A 17294-nucleotide genomic window follows, 5' to 3' on the forward strand; every position below is an offset into this window, starting at 1 on the left:
TTGTCACACACGCCGTATACAACAAGTGTAGACTTACCTTGAAATTATTACTTAAGAGCCCTTTCCCAGCAATGCAGAGTTAAAAATAGAAAATAGTAACACAAAAAATAACAATAACGAGGCTATATACAAGGAGTACTGGTACCGTGTCAATGTGCAGGGGTACGAGGTAGTTGAGACAATACACTATGTACATGTAGGTAGGGGTAAAAGTGACATGGCAATGAGGATAGATAATGAACAGAGGAGCAGCACTAAATCTCAGAGCCTGGCTACGGCCGTGGGAAAGACATTATGCTTGGAGTTGGAGTCTGAGATTGAGGTGGGGGCCAAGCCCACACTGACTTAGATTCAAGTTACCACAGGGCCTTCAGACAGTATTCACACCATTTGACTTGTTCCACTTTTTGTTGTGTTACAGCCTGAATTTAAAATTGATTCAATTGAGATGCTTGTGTCACTGGCCTACACAGAATACCCCATCATGTCAAAGGGGAATAGTATTTCGTTTGATTTTTCTTTACAAATGAATTAAAAATGAAAAGCTGAAATGTCTTGAGTCAAAACGTATTCAACCCTAAATAAGTTCAGGAGTAAAAATGTGCTTAACAAGTCACATAATAAGTTGCATGGACTCTGTGTGCAATAATTGTGGTTAACATGATTTCTGAATGACTACCTCATCTCTGTACTTCACACATACAATTATCTGTAAGGTCCCTCAGTCGAGCAGGGAATTTCTAACACAGATTCAACCACAACAAACAGGGAGGTTTTCTAATGCCTCACAAAGGGCACCTATTGGTAGATGGTTAAAACAAAATAAGCATAGTGAAGTTATTAATTACAGGTTGGATGGTGTATCAATACACCCAGTCACTATAAAGTTACAGGCGTTCTTCCTAACTCAGTTGCCAGAGAGGAAGGAAACCACTCAGGGATTTCACCATGAGGCCAATGGTACCTTTAAAACTGTTACAGTGTTTAATGGCTGTGATATGAAAAAATTGAGGATGGATCAACAACATTATAGTTACTCCACAATACTAACCTAAATGGCAGAGTGAAAAGAAGGAAGCCTGTACAGAATATAAATATTCCAAGACATGAATTATGGCACTAAAGTAATACTGCAAAAAAATATAGCAAACCAATTAACGCTTTGTCCTGAATACAAAGTGTTATGTTTGGGGCAAATCTAATACAACACATTACTGAGTATCACTCTCCATATTTTCATACATAGTGGCTGTTATGGGTATGCTTGTAATCGTTAACCTAAAACACAAGGCCAAATCTTCAGTGGAGTTGCTTACTAAGAAGACAGTGAATGTTCCTGAGTGGCCGAGCTACAGTTTCTTTCACTGTTTGAAAATATATGGCATGACTTGAAGATGGTTGTCTAGCAATGATCAACAACCAACCAAAAACGGTTGGGAAAAAATTGGCAAATATTGCCAAAGCTGATTCTAACATGTATTGACTCTGTGCTGTGAATACTTATGTAAATGAAATACTGTATTACTGTATTTCATTTTCAATAAATGTGCTAAAAAAACTGCATCATCATTATGGGGTATTGTTGTGTAGATGGGTGAGATAATTGTTTTGATAATTGTTTTGATCCATTTTGAAGGCTGTAATACAACAAAATGTGGAATAAGTCAAGAGGTATGAATCCTTTCTCTAAGCACTGTAAGTGGTCATCATGGAACCAACCCAGGCACAGTGAGTGAGAGAGCCAGCAGTGTGCGGTAGTATGCAGTACTCCCAGGGGTAGGAGGATGTAAAGGGAGGAAGGAGCTACTCCCAGGGGTAGGAGGATGTAAAGGGAGGAAGGAGCTACTCCCAGGGGTAGGAGGATGTAAAGGGAGGAAGGAGCTACTCCCAGGGGTAGGAGGATGTAAAGGGAGGAAGGAGCTACTCCCAGGGGTAGGAGGATGTAAAGGGAGGAAGGAGCTACTCCCAGGGGTAGGAGGATGTAAAGGGAGGAAGGAGCTACTCCCAGGGGTAGGAGGATGTAAAGGGAGGAAGGAGCTACTCCCAGGGGTAGGAGGATGTAAAGGGAGGAAGGAGCTACTCACAAGGGTAGGAGGATGTAAAGGGAGGAAGGAGCTACTCACAGGGGTAGGAGGATGTAAAGCGAGGAAGGAGCTACTCCCAGGGGTAGGAGGATGTAAAGGGAGGAAGGAGCTACTCCCAGGGGTAGGAGGATGTAAAGGGAGGAAGGAGCTACTCCCAGGGGTAGGAGGATGTAAAGGGAGGAAGGAGCTACTCACAGGGGTAGGAGGATGTAAAGGGAGGAAGGAGCTACTCCCAGGGGTAGGAGGATGTAAAGGGAGGAAGGAGCTACTTCCAGGGGTAGGAGGATGTAAAGGGAGGAAGGAGCTACTCCTAGGGGTAGGAGGATGTAAAGGGAGGAAGGAGCTACTCACAGGGGTAGGAGGATGTAATGGGAGGAAGGAGCTACTCCCAGGGGTAGGAGGATGTAAAGGGAGGAAGGAGCTACTCCCAGGGGTAGGAGGATGTAAAGGGAGGAAGGGGCTACTCCCAGGGGTAGGAGGAAGTAAAGGGAGGAAGGAGCTACTCCCAGGGGTAGGAGGATGTAAAGGGAGGAAGGAGCTACTCACAGGGGTAGGAGGATGTAAAGGGGGGAAGGAGCTACTCCCAGGTGTAGGAGGATGTAAAGGGAGGAAGGAGCTACTCCCAGGGGTAGGAGGATGTAAAGGGAGGAAGGAGCTACTCACAGGGGTAGGAGGATGTAAAGGGAGGAAGGAGCTACTCCCAGGGGTAGGAGGATGTAAAGGGAGGAAGTAGCTACTTCCAGGGGTAGGAGGATGTAAAGGGAGGAAGGAGCTACTCCCAGGGGTAGGAGGATGTAAAGGGAGGAAGTAGCTACTCCCAGGGGTAGGAGGATGTAAAGGGAGGAAGGAGCTACTCACAGGGGTAGGAGGTACGTCGTCTCCAGCCCAGACAGTCAAGTCCGATGGGGTGCTCTGGGAGAAGCAGTGGGCCTTCAGGGGAATCCCGGAGAACTCCTCCATGGTCGACAGGGACACTCGAGCCCGTGCCTGTGGGGAGAAGGACAAATCGAGGCTTGGGATCCAACAAGGCCTACCTCTTAGCAGTCTATTGGTGTACAGTAGTTAGTACACTGCTAACTTGCTATGTTAAGACCCTGCCTTTCTTTTTTTTAAGTAACAGTCAAAGGTTTGGACACACTAACTCATTCAAGGGTTTTTCTTTATATATTTTTTACAATTTTCTACATTATAGAATAATAGTGAAGACATCAAAACTATGAAATAACACATATGGAATCGTGTAGTAACCAAACAAGTGTTAAACATGACAGCTTTGCACACTCTTGGCATTCTTTCAACCAGCTTCATGAGATAATTGAAATGCATTCCAGGTGACTAACATGTTTGCCTTGTTAAATGTATTTTCTTCTGTGTGTTTGAGCCAATCAGTTGTGTTGTGACAAGGTAGGGGTGGTATATACAGAAGATAGCCCTATTTGGTAAAAGAGCTCAAGTAAGCAAAGAGAAACGGCAGTCCATCGTTACTTTAAGACATGAAGGTCAGTCAATATGGAACCTTTCAAGAATTTTGAACGTTTCTTCAACTGCAGTCGCAAAAACAGATCAAGCGCTATGATGAAACTGGCTCTGATGAGGACCGCCACAGGAAAGGAAGACCCAGAGTTACCTCTGCTGCAGAGGATAAGTTCATTAGAGTTACCAGCCCAAATTTCAGCCCAAATAAATGCTTCACAGACACATCTCAACATCAACTGTTCAGAGGGGACAGCGTGGAATCAGGCCTTCATGGTCGAATTGCTGCAAAGAAACACTACTAAAGGTCACCAATAAGAAGAAGAGCCTTGCTTGGGTCAAGAAACACAAGCAATGGACATTAGACCAAATTTGAGATTTTTGGTTCCAACCGCCGTGTCTTTGTGAGATGCAGAGTAGGTGAACGGATGATCTCTGCATGTGTGGTTCCCACAGTGAAGCATGGAGGAGGAGGTGTGATGGTGTGGGGGTGCTTTGCTGGTGACACTGTCTGTGATTAATTTAGAATTCAAGGCACACTTAACCAGCATGGCTACCACAGCTTTCTGCAGCAATACGCCATCCCATCTGGTTTGCGCTTAGTGGGACTAATATTATTATTTCAGAAGGACAATGACCCAAAACACAACTCCAGGCTGTGTAAGGGCTATTTGTCCAAGAAGGCGAGTGATGGAGTGCTGCATCAGATGACCTGGCCTCCACAATCACCCAACCTCCCGATTGAGGTGGTATGGGATGAGTCAGCATATGTGGGAACTTCTTCAAGACTGTTGGAAAAGCATTCCTCATGAAGCTGGTTGAGAGAATGCCAAGAGTGTGCAAAGCTGTCATCAAGGCAAAGGGTGGCTACCTTGAAGAATCTAAAATCTAAAATATATTTTGATTTGTTTAACACTTTTCGGGTTACTCCATGATTCCATATATGTTATTTCATAGTTTTGATGACTTCACTATTATTCTACAATGTAGAAAATAGTAAAAATAAAGAAAAATGTGTAGGTGTGTTAACATTTTTGACTGGTACTGTGTGTGTATTATATGTATTACTATAGGAATAGTAATAATATGTTTGTCCAGAGCAGATTGACCTGAAGGTTCATACAGGTTTAGGCTAAGAGTAGACGCTGAGAGAGACTGGCACAGAAACATGAGCGAGCGAGAAAGACATCCAAAAAAGACGGAAGAGAAAAAATGTAAACAAAGGAGAGATGCCAAGACTCCAGGGAGAAAACAGCTGGCGAAGGAGAGAAGAGATGGAGGAGAAAACAGCTGGCGAAGGAGAGAAGAGATGGAGGAGGAGACACTTCCCTGAGACAGTACGTAGATGAAGAGGAGCAAGGAGGAGGAGAAGAGGAGGAGGAGGAGACACTTCCCTGAGACAGTACGTAGATGAAGAGGAGCAAGGAGGAGGAGGAGAAGAGGAGGAGGAGGAGACACTTCCCTGAGACCGTACGTAGATGAAGAGGAGCAAGCAGGAGGAGGAGAAGAGGAGGAGGAGGAGAGAGACAGGTTCCCTGAGACAGTACGTAGATGAAGAGGAGCAAGGAGGAAACGGAGAAGAAGAGGAGGAGGAGACACTTCCCTGAGATAGTACGTAGATGAAGAGGAGCAAGGAGGAGGAGGAGAAGAGGAGGAGGAGGAGACACTTCCCTGAGACAGTACGTAGATGAAGAGGAGCAAGGAGGAGGAGGAGAAGAGGAGGAGGAGGAGGAGGAGACACTTCCCTGAGACAGTACGTAGATGAAGAGGAGCAAGGTGGAGGAGGAGAAGAGGAGGAGGAGGAGACACTTCCCTGAGACAGTACGTAGATGAAGAGGAGCAAGGAGGAGGAGGAGAGAGACAGGTTCCCTTTCTGCTAGGCTGTAGGTTTTTTTGCAGCGGTAAGCATGGTGGAGTCTTACTTTCTCCAGATCTTCAGGACAGTGGGTGTTGAGTTGTCCCAGGCTGCCCCTCACGACTCGGGCCAGCTTCCGCTTCCGTCTCTTCTCCTCTTCGATCCACAGGTCGTCTGAGGAGCAGCGGGTGGCGTCTTGGACCCCTGTCCCTCTCCCTGTTCGGCCTGTGGCCTGGTGGTGGTCTGCGGGCTGAGGCAGTAGTGACCAGTCCAGACCCAGGGGACTTAAGCTCTGCTAGCCTCTTCTCTCCTCCTGCCTGGCTGGTGGGTCTACAGCCACCCTGAGTCTTTAGGTGCATAGTCAACTGGTTAATGGGATTGGCAATGTCACTTTCACTCCAGACTATAGTACCGGGCCTCTATGCAACTAATATGCCGTCTCTCTGTGTACATGACAGCATATCATTCTTACTGGTACATGATTGTAAACAGTTGTTATGCAGGGTTGATAAGTATGATGTAACAGGTGTATGAAATTGTCTTATTGGTGTGCTTGACGTAACTGATGCACATTGACAGGTAATTCCACTGATTGAAATGGCTCATTCTATTTCCTGTGTGCATAAATACTGAGCTAAGTCACATGACTTGTAATCATGCTGTGGTTCAGCTTCTTTGTCCCAGCTTGGCTGCCTCCAAGGTGCTTCCTGCAGGCTCCACTAGGGGGGGCTAAAACACACAGTCCGCCGCCCAGCTGCGTACGGCTGGGCTGGCTGGGCTGTTTCAGAGCTGTCAGGCGGGATGGGACGGAAGCTGACTACTAACTCACACGCCACGCCAGTGACAGCAGAGCACAGCGGAGGAAAGAAAGAGCTAACTCTGCCGTTTCACTCCTCCTCATCTCTCTTTCAGGAGAGGGGAGAGCGGAGGGAGGGAGGGAGATAAAGAGGGGCTTGTTCTGCATTTCATCTGAACGAACACGCATGCACAAACACACACACAAATGCATAAACACACAGAATCTCTTACAGGCACGCACGCAGACACACACACACATACACACACACACAGTGAGATGGATGAAGTGCCCTAGGCCCTGGCTGTTATTTACATTTAGTCTGAGGCTGGGCTGAGGCAGGGCTAGTGAAAGACAGAGTCAACACTTTATCCCATGGTGCACCCTGCCTGGCCTCCCCTCTACATCTTGATAGATTGGTAAACAAGGCTGCTTTATCATGATGTTAAACAGACTAACAGTCAGGCCATTATATCACAATGGGGACAAAACGTTGGAACAGCAGACCCCATTGAAGACGGTTCTCTCACACAACCTACTCTTGTCAATCAAAGATGGATCGGCCCTGGGTGAGCGTCATCACACACAGTATGGATGGCTAGCTGAGAATACATTGTTTAGTTTTGTTCAATAGATTACATTTTTGGGGCTGTTTAATTAACACATGAAATTCTTCAGACGAATGATAACAATGAGGCATTATTAGATTTGCTATCATATAGCTGTGTCTTACCTCAAACTGGTTGATGGACATAGGTGTAAGCAGGCTGATCTGTGATTGGCTGTCCACTCCACTGTCCTCCAATGGACTGAGGGAAGAGGAGCCTAGCGGCCCCGCTCTGGGCTTCAGGGTCTTGGGCTTCTCTGGTGGGTCAGACAAGCCCTCTACACTGGCTGACTGAGCCATGAGGAGCAAGGACAGGGCTGAGGCCCGGGATGAGGCAGATTGGGGGTAGCGGAAGGGCCTGTGCTGGGCAGCAGGTCTGGGGCTGTGGGGCTTGGGGCTCATGGGTCTCACTGGGGTGTCTGGTGTTGCTGCCATGCTAGACGCTGTGCTCTCATAGGCTCCTCCTGGGGACCTGGAGCTGGACCAAGACAGCTGATTGGCTAGGGTGGCCAGGGAGGCGGGGCTCATGGGCGACAGGGGGCTGGAGTCGTTTGTGGGTGGGGCTTCAGAGTCATCCGAGGAGTGTGGTCCGGAGTCAGAGAAGTTGATTGACAGGCCGTTGGGTGGGACTTTCCCTTTCCTCCTCTGGCCCTCTGACTTGCAGCCCAGTGGGGTGTTCTCCCCGGCCACGCTGTGACTGTCCTGGAAGCCCCTCTTAGTGAGGGGGTCGGTGAGACACAGGGCCCTGAGAGAGGAGGGGGACCCAGGGACACTGAGCACTGAGGGAGAGCGGGACGCATAGTCACTGTGGGTCTGTCTGGGCGTCCTCACACCCCCATCCTCACCGTCCCCTCCCTTGACCCCGTCCCCGACCGGGACAGACAGGGTCCTCCTCAGCAGCTCTGCCTCCTTGGCCCTCTCTCTCTTTAGCCTCCTCCAGGACTGTTTGGCTCGCCCCACCTCCCCTTCGCTCCCAGTCTCAATGTTCACCTGCTCCTCCTCGTTCTCCTTGTCCATGGAGCGAGACTCAAACAGGCTGGACAGGGACTTGTGGGCCTGGGCGAAGCGCATGCGGAGGTTGAGGCTGTCAGAGCTCTTGCTCCTCTTGTAGCCGTGCAGGCCCTCGGGACCTCTGAGACCTCCGGGCTGGGAGGTCAGGGAGGTGTCCCCAGGCCCATCCCTGAAGAGCAGGCGGACATGGCGGGTGCGCGGTGTGGAGGGGAAGAAGCTGTAATCCTCCTGCTCTGTCTCGTAGCGACCACCCAGACCAGAGGAGAAGGGCTGCTGAACCGTCTGGCTCAGGATGTCCCCCTTCAAGAAAACATTGTCATCATCCGAGGTGTCTCCCCCTTGTCCCATCTGTCCTCCCCCCATATCCCTGCTCAGTCCCAGGTCTGGTGAGTCCCGGGGCAAGTCCTCCTCCTTGGCATTCTTCAGACTCTTCCCCTTCCTGAAAGAAGGCATCTTGGCAAAAACAGAGAACTTGGAGCTCTTGGACCTCCCTGCCTGGCTGTCTTTAGAGTTGCTCTTCATGGGTTTGTGGAGGTTGGTGTTCCCCCCCGAGACAGGCAGGATGGACTCTTCCGTCTCCTCACTGTTAGTGCTGGTGGTGTCAAAGTCGTAGGACACAGAGGTGGGGGTTGGACTGGAGCGTCTCTCGCTGCTTGCATGGTCCCTGTCGTATGGTAAGGTCATAACCCTGAGGTCATCGGGGTCAAAGGTCAACGAGTCCAGTTGGTGCTCTGATGACTCGATACTGGATGAGTCCTCGGGGAGACACAACGACGGGCTCTCAAGGCCGGAGGTGGAGTTTGACAGGATGATGTCACCAGACAGGACAACACTGTCCCTGTCTTTCTCAGTAGGCCTCATCCTAAAACTCTGTCTTCGCTCCTCCTCCTCCCCTTCTTCCTCCTCCCTCTCCACCTCTACTCCAGTCACATCCTCCACAATCCCAGTGTTGTCCAGGGAGCGGTCGGAGTCTGCCTCTAGGATGGGCTCGAGGCTACTGAGAGAGAGCAGGTTGAGACTGACGTCGGAGTAGGGGTACCTCACAATCCTCACCCCACGATCCTGCTGCAGGAGGGCAGGGTGAGAGCTGGTCTGGAGGTAGCTGCTGTACGAGCTGGACTCCTCAGCAAACAAACTGTCCTCTAATCCTAAAGCCCCAGGTGATTTGCTACAGTCCTGTCTGTCTCCCTCTGAGGGAGGGTTAGGGGATTGGTGGGGGCTGGACTGCTGCACCTCCTCTTTCTCTGCGCTGTCCAATAGCAGGCCTCTGGTCTCCAGGTAGGAAGCTAAGGGTTCAGAAAGGTCTGAAGGACTGTTAGCAGCACAATTAGAATAAACTACCTCCTCTACAACCTCCCCGCAGCCTGCAGTGTCTGTATGTTTAGATATATCTCTCCTACAGCCTGTAGTGTCTGTATGGTTAGATATATCTCTCCTACAGCCTGTAGTGTCTGTATGGTCTGAGATATCTCTCCTACAGCCTGTAGTGTCTGTATGGTTAGATATATCTCTCCTACAGCCTGTAGTGTCTGTATGGTCTGAGATATCTCTCCTACAGCCTGCAGTGTCTGTATGGTTAGATGTATCTCTCCTACAGCCTGTAGTGTCTGTATGGTTAGATGTATCTCTCCTACAGCCTGTAGTGTCTGTATGGTTAGATATATCTCTCCTACAGCCTGTAGTGTCTGTATGGTTAGATGTATCTCTCCTACAGCCTGTAGTTTCAGTATGGTTCTGATAAGGGACGTCTCCGTGGCCCTCTCCCTGGAGCCTCTCTAGCTCCTCCACCTCAGCCAAGCTGAAGTGACACTCGTCCCCCAACCCGGACACGGCTGAGTCCTCGCTGCTCCAGTAGTGCTTGTAGGCCAGGTAGGACAGGAACTCCTCAGAGTCCTCAGGGGGGTATTCTAGGGGGCTGTCTGGTGTCTCCCCCAGGAGGTCAGAGGTAAACGTGGAGGGCTCGGTCAGGGAAGGGGACTCATCATGGGTTTTATCTCCACCCTCCTCTGAGCTGCTTTGGGGGGCTACCTCTACCTTGGAGGACCACTGCTCTGGCCCCTTACCCCTTGTACAGGGAGACCCCAACACCGACCCTTCGCTGGCCTTGGTGTTGTTGTTGGAGTCAGAGAGGCAGGACAGAGGCAGGATGGAGGGTGGCACGGTGCAGAGAGAGAGTTCAGGCCCAGAAATGCTGTGATGGATGTCTAGCTCCTTCAGCTGGCTCTGGACCTCGTCGTTACACACAGTAGAGTCTGTTCCCACAGTAATCTTTATCCTCCTCAGCGGCGTGGCTTCCTGATCTAAGGCAGAGGGTTCTGTGCTGTCTCCCTGAAGAGATTCAGTCTCTGTAGGTTGGGTTGACCCCTGGCCTATGTCACTAGACACACCCTGTGAGCTGAGGTCAACAAGCAGATCACTGGTGATCTCTATGAAGACTCCTGTAGGGCTGAAGGGGACTATAGCATCCTCTGTCTCCTCTGTGCTTGGCAGCCCAATATGGTCAGAGTCAGAGAGTTCTGCTATAACAGTGTCTCTATGGTCAGAGAGTTCTGCTGTAACAGTGTCTCTATGGTCAGAGAGTTCTGCTGTAACAGTGTCTGTACGGTCAGAGAGTTCTGCTATAACAGTGTCTGTACGGTCAGAGAGTTCTGCTGTAACAGTGTCTGTATGGTCAGAGAGTTCTGCTGTAACAGTGTCTGTATGGTCAGAGAGTTCTGCTGTAACAGTGTCTGTACGGTCAGAGAGTTCTGCTGTAACAGTGTCTGTACGGTCAGAGAGTTCTGCTATAACAGTGTCTCTATGGTCAGAGAGTTCTGCTGTAACAGTGTCTGTATGGTCAGAGAGTTCTGCTGTAACAGTGTCTGTATGGTCAGAGAGTTCTGCTGTAACAGTGTCTGTATGGTCAGAGAGTTCTGCTGTAACAGTGTCTGTACGGTCAGAGAGTTCTGCTATAACAGTGTCTGTACGGTCAGAGAGTTCTGCTATAACAGTGTCTGTACGGTCAGAGAGTTCTGCTATAACTGTGTCTGTACGGTCAGAGAGTTCTGCTATAACAGTGTCTCTATGGTCAGAGAGTTCTGCTGTAACAGTGTCTGTATGGTCAGAGAGTTCTGCTATAACAGTGTCTGTACGGTCAGAGAGTTCTGCTGTAACAGTGTCTGTACAGTCAGAGAGTTCTGCTATAACAGTGTCTGTACAGTCAGAGAGTTCTGCTATAACAGTGTTTGACTGTGCTGAATAAGGACAGGACGTGCTTTCTACTGCCTGCTCCTGCTGACTGTAAACATAACTATCTTCCTCCTCCTCTTTCTCCTCCTCTCGCTCCTCCTCCTTCTCCTCCTCTCTTTCCACAGACAGGGAATGGGTTGATCCTGTCCTGTAATCTCTGTCTGAGGTCTTCAGCTGGGAATGTTCTGAGTCGTCTGACCCTAAGCTGTCAGAGCAAAGCGACCTGTCTATGTGGGGGAGGGAGTAAGGGTTGGAGGGTAGGCATTCCTCAATGCCCCCCTCAGTGTCAGACTGAGGATGAGCAAAACCAGGCTTGAGCTCTACAGAGGTGGAGCCTTCCCTCAGCCAGGCCTCATCCCACTCATGCTCCCCAGGTGAGTGGTCACTGTCCCTGGGTGTCTCTGGGCTAGAGCCCCCCTGGTCCTGGAGCTCAGGGATTAGGCCCTGGGTTTGAACGGCATCCTTTTCCTGGGGTTGTGAACTGGAGTGCTGTGTTTGTTGTTGTCGTTGTTGTATCTCTGTAATTCCTCCACTCTCTAGCCCAGTAGGTAGGACAGGTGAGGCTAACTGGGATTCTGTCTGGTTGATCCCCTTCCTGTCTAGTGACGGTGAGAGATACGGGTCAGGAACAGGTATAGGCACACGGGCGTCTAGCAAGTAAGGAAGTCCCGCCTCTTCAGGAAGTCCCACGTCTACAGTAAGTCCCGCCTCTAAAGGAAGTCCAGCCTCCACGGACGATATGATTGGACAGATCCCGTTCACCGTATCTGACGGTTCAGTCGGCTCTGCTGAGTTCCTGTTGGTGACACACACCTCATGCTCTTCCTGGCAGTGGACACCCGATACGCATGCCTCAATGTGGAGCTTTGTAGCACCGAGGCAGGCCTGAGGCTGGGTCTTTGTGACAGGTCCGTTGAGGATACCCACACATGGACTGGCTGAATGGACGTTCCTTGTGGTTTCTAAAGTGTGTGGCACTGGGCTGTGTGTCTCTGTGTAGGGTGTGCTACTCCTCTCTGTGTCTGTGTTGGGTGTTCTACTCCTCTCTGTCTCTGTGTTGGGTGTGCTACTCCTCTTTGTCTCTGTGTTGGGTGTGCTACTCCTCTCTGTCTCTGTGTTGGGTGTGCTACTCCTCTCTGTGTCTGTGTTGGGTGTTCTACTCCTCTCTGTCTCTGTGTAGGGTGTGCTACTCCTCTCTGTGTCTGTGTAGGGTGTGCTACTCCTCTCTGTCTCTGTGTAGGGTGTGCTACTCCTCTCTGTCTCTGTGTTGGGTGTACTACTCCTCTCTGTCTCTGTGTTGGGTGTCCTACTCCTCTCTGTCTCTGTGTTGGGTGTCCTACTCCTCTCTGTCTCTGTGTTGGGTGTCCTACTCCTCTCTGTCTCTGTGTTGGGTGTGCTACTCCTCTCTGTCTCTGTGTTGGGTGTCCTACTCCTCTCTGTCTCTGTGTTGGGTGTACTACTCCTCTCTGTCTCTGTGTAGGGTGTGCTACTCCTCTCTGTGTCTGTGTTGGGTGTACTACTCCTCTCTGTCTCTGTGTAGGGTGTGCTACTCCTCTCTGTCTCTGTGTTGGGTGTACTACTCCTCTCTGTCTCTGTGTTGGGTGTGCTACTCCTCTCTGTGTCTGTGTTGGGTGTGCTACTCCTCTCTGTCTCTGTGTTGCGTGTGCTACTCCTCTCTGTCTCTGTGGGTTGTGTGTCCGTATAGATTGTCTCTGTGGTGTGTGTTTCTGTACTGTGCGTGTCTGTTGTGGGATGCTCCGGGATAAGTTCACTTTGTGTGTCAGATAAGTGTATGTCTGAGCTGTGATTGTTGTGCGCGAGCCTACAGTGTGTCTCTGCTTTGAGTGTGTTGGGTGTATCTCTGCAAAGTGTCACGTGTTTGCCAGATATGTCCGAACACTGTGTGTCTGTTGTGTTGTGTGTGTCTATGCAGTGTGTCTCTGAACTGTGTTGATTGGTTGTCTCCTCTCCGTAGGCTCTAGATGTATCCTGGCTGGCAAGGCTTACCTGCTCTAGGTGACGGTTGTGTATTTGTGAATTCTCTTTCTCTACACTGTGTAGAGTGGACAGCAGATCTATACTTTGTATATCTACACTATGTTGTTTACATATCCCTGTGCATTTAGTGCCTGTGCTCTGTTTCTCTGTGCAAGCTGTGTTTTCGAACCCTGTTCTCTGTTTCTCGGTGCTGCTCAGCGATCGTGTCTCTCTGCTAGTTTCCTCTGTGCTGTTTCTCTGTGCAAATGTTTCTGTGCTTTGTGCGATGTTGATTTTGTGTCTGTCTGAGCGATTCGGTTTGTGTGACTCTGTGTGAAGCACTAACGTTGGTGCATTCTGATTACCTGTGATTTCAGTGATACGAACCTCTGTGCTGACTTTCCCTTGGTTGTGCTGGGTTGTTACTCCTGTCTTATGTATCACTGTGCTGAGCTGATTGTGCAACTCTGTGCTGTGCTGTGTTTCTGTCCTGTGATTGTGTTGCTTCTTCTCTGTGTTGCCAGGTTGACTCTGTGCTGTCTCTGTGCAGGTCTGGTTGTGTTTCTCTTTGCTGGGTCCGCGTACGTCAGTCTCTGCGTTCTCTGTGCTGTGGCTGTGCTGGCTCCTCTCGGCTGTGCGTCTGGCTCTACAGTCCCCAGCGGTGTGGTATCTGCTGTTCTTCCATCCCGTGCGTACGTCCTCCACCCCCAGTATGGCAGACAGAGAGTCCTCGCTGCTGTCCGGGCTCAGGTCTGACAGAGTGTCACACAGCGTGTCACTGTGCCACGACCGCGAGTCAAAGTACTCCTCCGACGACGTAATGTCAACCCCACCGTCCCTGGTCCTCCCCCCGTCCTCGCTCCAGTCCTGGGAGTCACCGGCACCCAAATCCCCGTCCTCCACCTCTAATCCTAATCCCTCTGGGTTCCTGAGTCCCTCCGAGTCTTCAAGAGCTTCCTGGGTCTGTTCAGAGAGAAAACAAGAGAGAAAAGACCAGTGAATGAGATATAAATCACAGAAAGAACGGGTGAGAAGGGGAGATTAACTGAATACTGCTAAGAGTGTGACAGTGTTAAAATAATCTTGTACAGGCTCTGATAACTCTTCCTGCATACCACACATTGCATTCAGGAAATCAGAGAAAGATGCAGGGTCAGGAACCAGGAAGGAATAGTTGACTAGAAGCCCTGGCATAAAAAGGAGGAACACATGTTATTCTGTAAACAGCTGAGGTTAGCTAATTGCTGAACTTCCCTACTTGGAAATATCTACATCACAGAGGATAAATAATAGATATAACTACAGAACTATTTCCACTGAAAACGCTAAACATCCATATTAAAAGTGATTTCTCTCTCTCTCTCTCTCTCTCTCTCTCTCTCTCTCTCTTTCAAACATACACTCTCTGCTTACCTTCCTGTTTCAAACCACCTCTCATTCAATGTACATTTACATTCTGCAAACATGCTGTGTAAACACACTGTACATTCAAAAATGGCATGTTTGCAATAATGACAATCCATGAATCACTCTCTCTGTATGAAGCTCCAAAATCAACAGCACAATAGGCCCTGCCCTATTCCTGTCTCACCTCAGGACACACACACACACACACACACACACACACACACACACACACACACACACACACACACACACACACACACACACACACACGCACATACACACACACACACAGACCACAGACAGCAGTTAAATAAAGGTTAAATAAAAATACAAAGTAAATATGTATCCACTTATCAGTGAGTGGCCACCAGGGGGCGAGACCAGGGGTAATCCCAGTCCAGCCATTGTCTGAGGGAGTTACCGCTGTCCCATCCATTCACACTGTCCAGTCCGGTTGGTGTGATTTCTTTCTCCTTCTCTAATTAATGAGAGTTGACTGTCTAAGAAGGCTTAAGGGCTTACTGCTCCGGCCCAGATTTCTCTTCATGCCACAGAGAGTGAAGAGATAGACGGCGTCTAAGGATATCAGACAGTCCTCAGCCTTTTATACAAACAGTCTGAAAGAGCTGAGTGATCCCAGCAATTAACTCCACTTTCTCTTTGCTCTCCTGTCTCTTTCATTAAAGGGATAGTTGATGGGTCCATGTATTTGGTAGGAAGTGAGAGTGTACAGTTATGAGCATTAGGCCAACTCTCCCTTTAACCCTAAATACCCACAGGGGTATTGTGTCATGTTGTGCTGTATGTCAAGTTGACCTTAGTGATACAAAATCCTTGTTGTCTAAGTGAAGGAAAAAGACAAACATGCAACAAGAGCTGGCGGAATACTCATAACACACGAAGGCCAACACCGTGTTCAGCAGCAACCTGTAACCCTGTCATTCTGTGACCTGCAGCTCTGTCTGTGAGCTCTGTGCGTGTCTGGAGAAAGAGGGAGAGATAAGGGGAGGGATGGAGAGAGAGGGAGAGGGAGGGGGACTGAGGCCTGGAGAGGGAGGGAGAGAGAGGCCTGGAGAGGGAGGGAGAGAGAGAGAGGGAGAGGGAGGGAGGGAGAGAGAGAGGGAGAGGGAGGGAGAGAGAGAGAGGTAGGGGGAGAGAGGCCTGGAGAGGGAGGGAGAGAGAGGCCTGGAGAGAGAGAGGCCTGGAGAGAGAGGGAGAGAGAGAGAGGCCTGGAGAGGGAGGGAGAGAGGCCTGGAGAGGGAGGGAGAGAGAGAGAGGCCTGGAGAGAGAGGGAGAGAGAGAGGCCTGGTGAGGGAGGGAGAGAGGCCTGGAGATGGAGGGAGAGAGGCCTGGAGAGGGAGGGAGAGAGAGGGAGGCCTGGAGAGAGAGGGAGAGAGAGAGACAGGCCTGGAGAGGGAGGGAGACAGAGAGAGAGAGAGAGAGAGAGAGAGAGAGAGAGGCCTGGAGAGGGAGGCAGAGAGGCCTGGAGAGGGAGGGAGAGAGAGGCCTGGAGAGAGAGGGAGAGAGAGACAGGCCTGGAGAGGGAGGGAGACCTGGAGAGAGAGAGAGAGAGAGAGAGAGAGAGAGGCCTGGAGAGGGAGGGAGAGAGAGAGCCTGGAGAGAGAGGCCTGGAGAGGGAGGGAGAGAGAGAGAGAGAGAGGCCTGGAGAGGGAGGGAGAGAGGGGCCTGGAGAGAGAGGGAGAGAGAGAGACAGGTCTGGAGAGGGAGGGAGACAGAGAGAGAGAGAGAGAGAGAGGCCTGGAGAGGGAGGGAGGGAGAGAGAGAGCCTGGAGAGAGAGGCCTGGAGAGGGAGGGGGAGAGAGAGGCCTAGAGAAGGAGGGAGAGAGAGAGCCTGGAGAGAGAGGCCTGGAGAGGGAGGGGGAGAGAGAGCCTGGAGAGAGAGGCCACCCAGTTTATTTTCCCGACACCCAGTCTGTAGGGCTGAGAGCCCATAATGAGCTGCTTGGCATCGGTAGAGGAGTAGAGGATTGAGCCCAACAGGCCTGCATGTCAACAGAACCTGTCAATACAGGGTAATCCTCCAGGGCCCAGAAAGTGTGAGAGAGGGAGGTCCCAGATCACACGGGTCAGTCACCTCACACCAGCCTAGTACTGACCTTAGAGAGCACCAGAGGCCTTAAGCACCGATCTGAAATCAGATTAACTATACACCAGTCATGCCCTTAACCATTATAATGTTTCAATTAAAACTTACCTAAGATCAGTGCATAGCAATGCCAAGAGAGAAAGAGAGATAGAGATTGAAAGAGAGATAGAGAGAGCGAGAGAAAGAGACAGAGAGAGAATCCTAACCTCATCACCTCACTCACGGCTCCCAATGGCCCTGACCCAAGGTCATGACCCAAGTGCTGTTGTGTACTGAGGGGTTGAGAGGCGGCGTCAGAGAGGTCACCAGACGTACACAAGTCAGATAGTCCATCTACCGGAGAACGATGAAGAATCAAGGCTACCTAACTGCAGAATGTGAATAACCAGATTCTAGAATGTGTCTAGACATGTCAATCTAGTTTTTTTTATTGTTTTTAATTGAACCTTTATTTAACCAGGTAAAACCCATTGAGGTTCAAAACCTATTTTGCGAGGGCGACCTGGCAAGAAGGCAAAACAGGGAAATAGCAGCGTGTCCATAAAACATCACAGAAAAATACAGAATACACACAAAAGACAAAGTGTCACAAGTTAAAGATACAATTGAAGATTAGAAACAACTGCAGTTGTCACAAATGGTGTTGTCGATCAGAGTCGTAAAAACAGTTCATCATTGATGCAAATTACACAACTTTAACGGAAGTTACATCGCTAAAATGTTGCATTCAAGCACAACAGTGAAGCAGA

At 49.8% G+C, this 17294-nt stretch overlaps 1 protein-coding gene across 1 annotated transcript in view; it reads right to left on the bottom strand.

The window, feature by feature from the left end:
• Positions 1-2958: 2958 nt before the first annotated feature.
• LOC109909542 (uncharacterized) overlaps positions 2959-17294 on the bottom strand; it is a 73634-nt gene continuing 59298 nt past the window's right edge. Inside the window, exons 3-6 of the mRNA XM_031795294.1 lie at positions 12635-13994; positions 6942-12196; positions 5480-5759; positions 2959-3071 (exon numbers count right to left, since the gene is read on the bottom strand). Of these exons, the coding sequence (XP_031651154.1) occupies positions 5493-5759; positions 6942-12196; positions 12635-13994 (6882 nt within the window). The 3' untranslated portion in view covers positions 2959-3071; positions 5480-5492. The remainder of the gene's footprint in view (positions 3072-5479; positions 5760-6941; positions 12197-12634; positions 13995-17294) is intronic.

The sequence above is a fragment of the Oncorhynchus kisutch genome, linkage group LG18 (assembly GCF_002021735.2).
Source record: "Oncorhynchus kisutch isolate 150728-3 linkage group LG18, Okis_V2, whole genome shotgun sequence".
Lineage (NCBI taxonomy): Eukaryota > Metazoa > Chordata > Actinopteri > Salmoniformes > Salmonidae > Oncorhynchus > Oncorhynchus kisutch.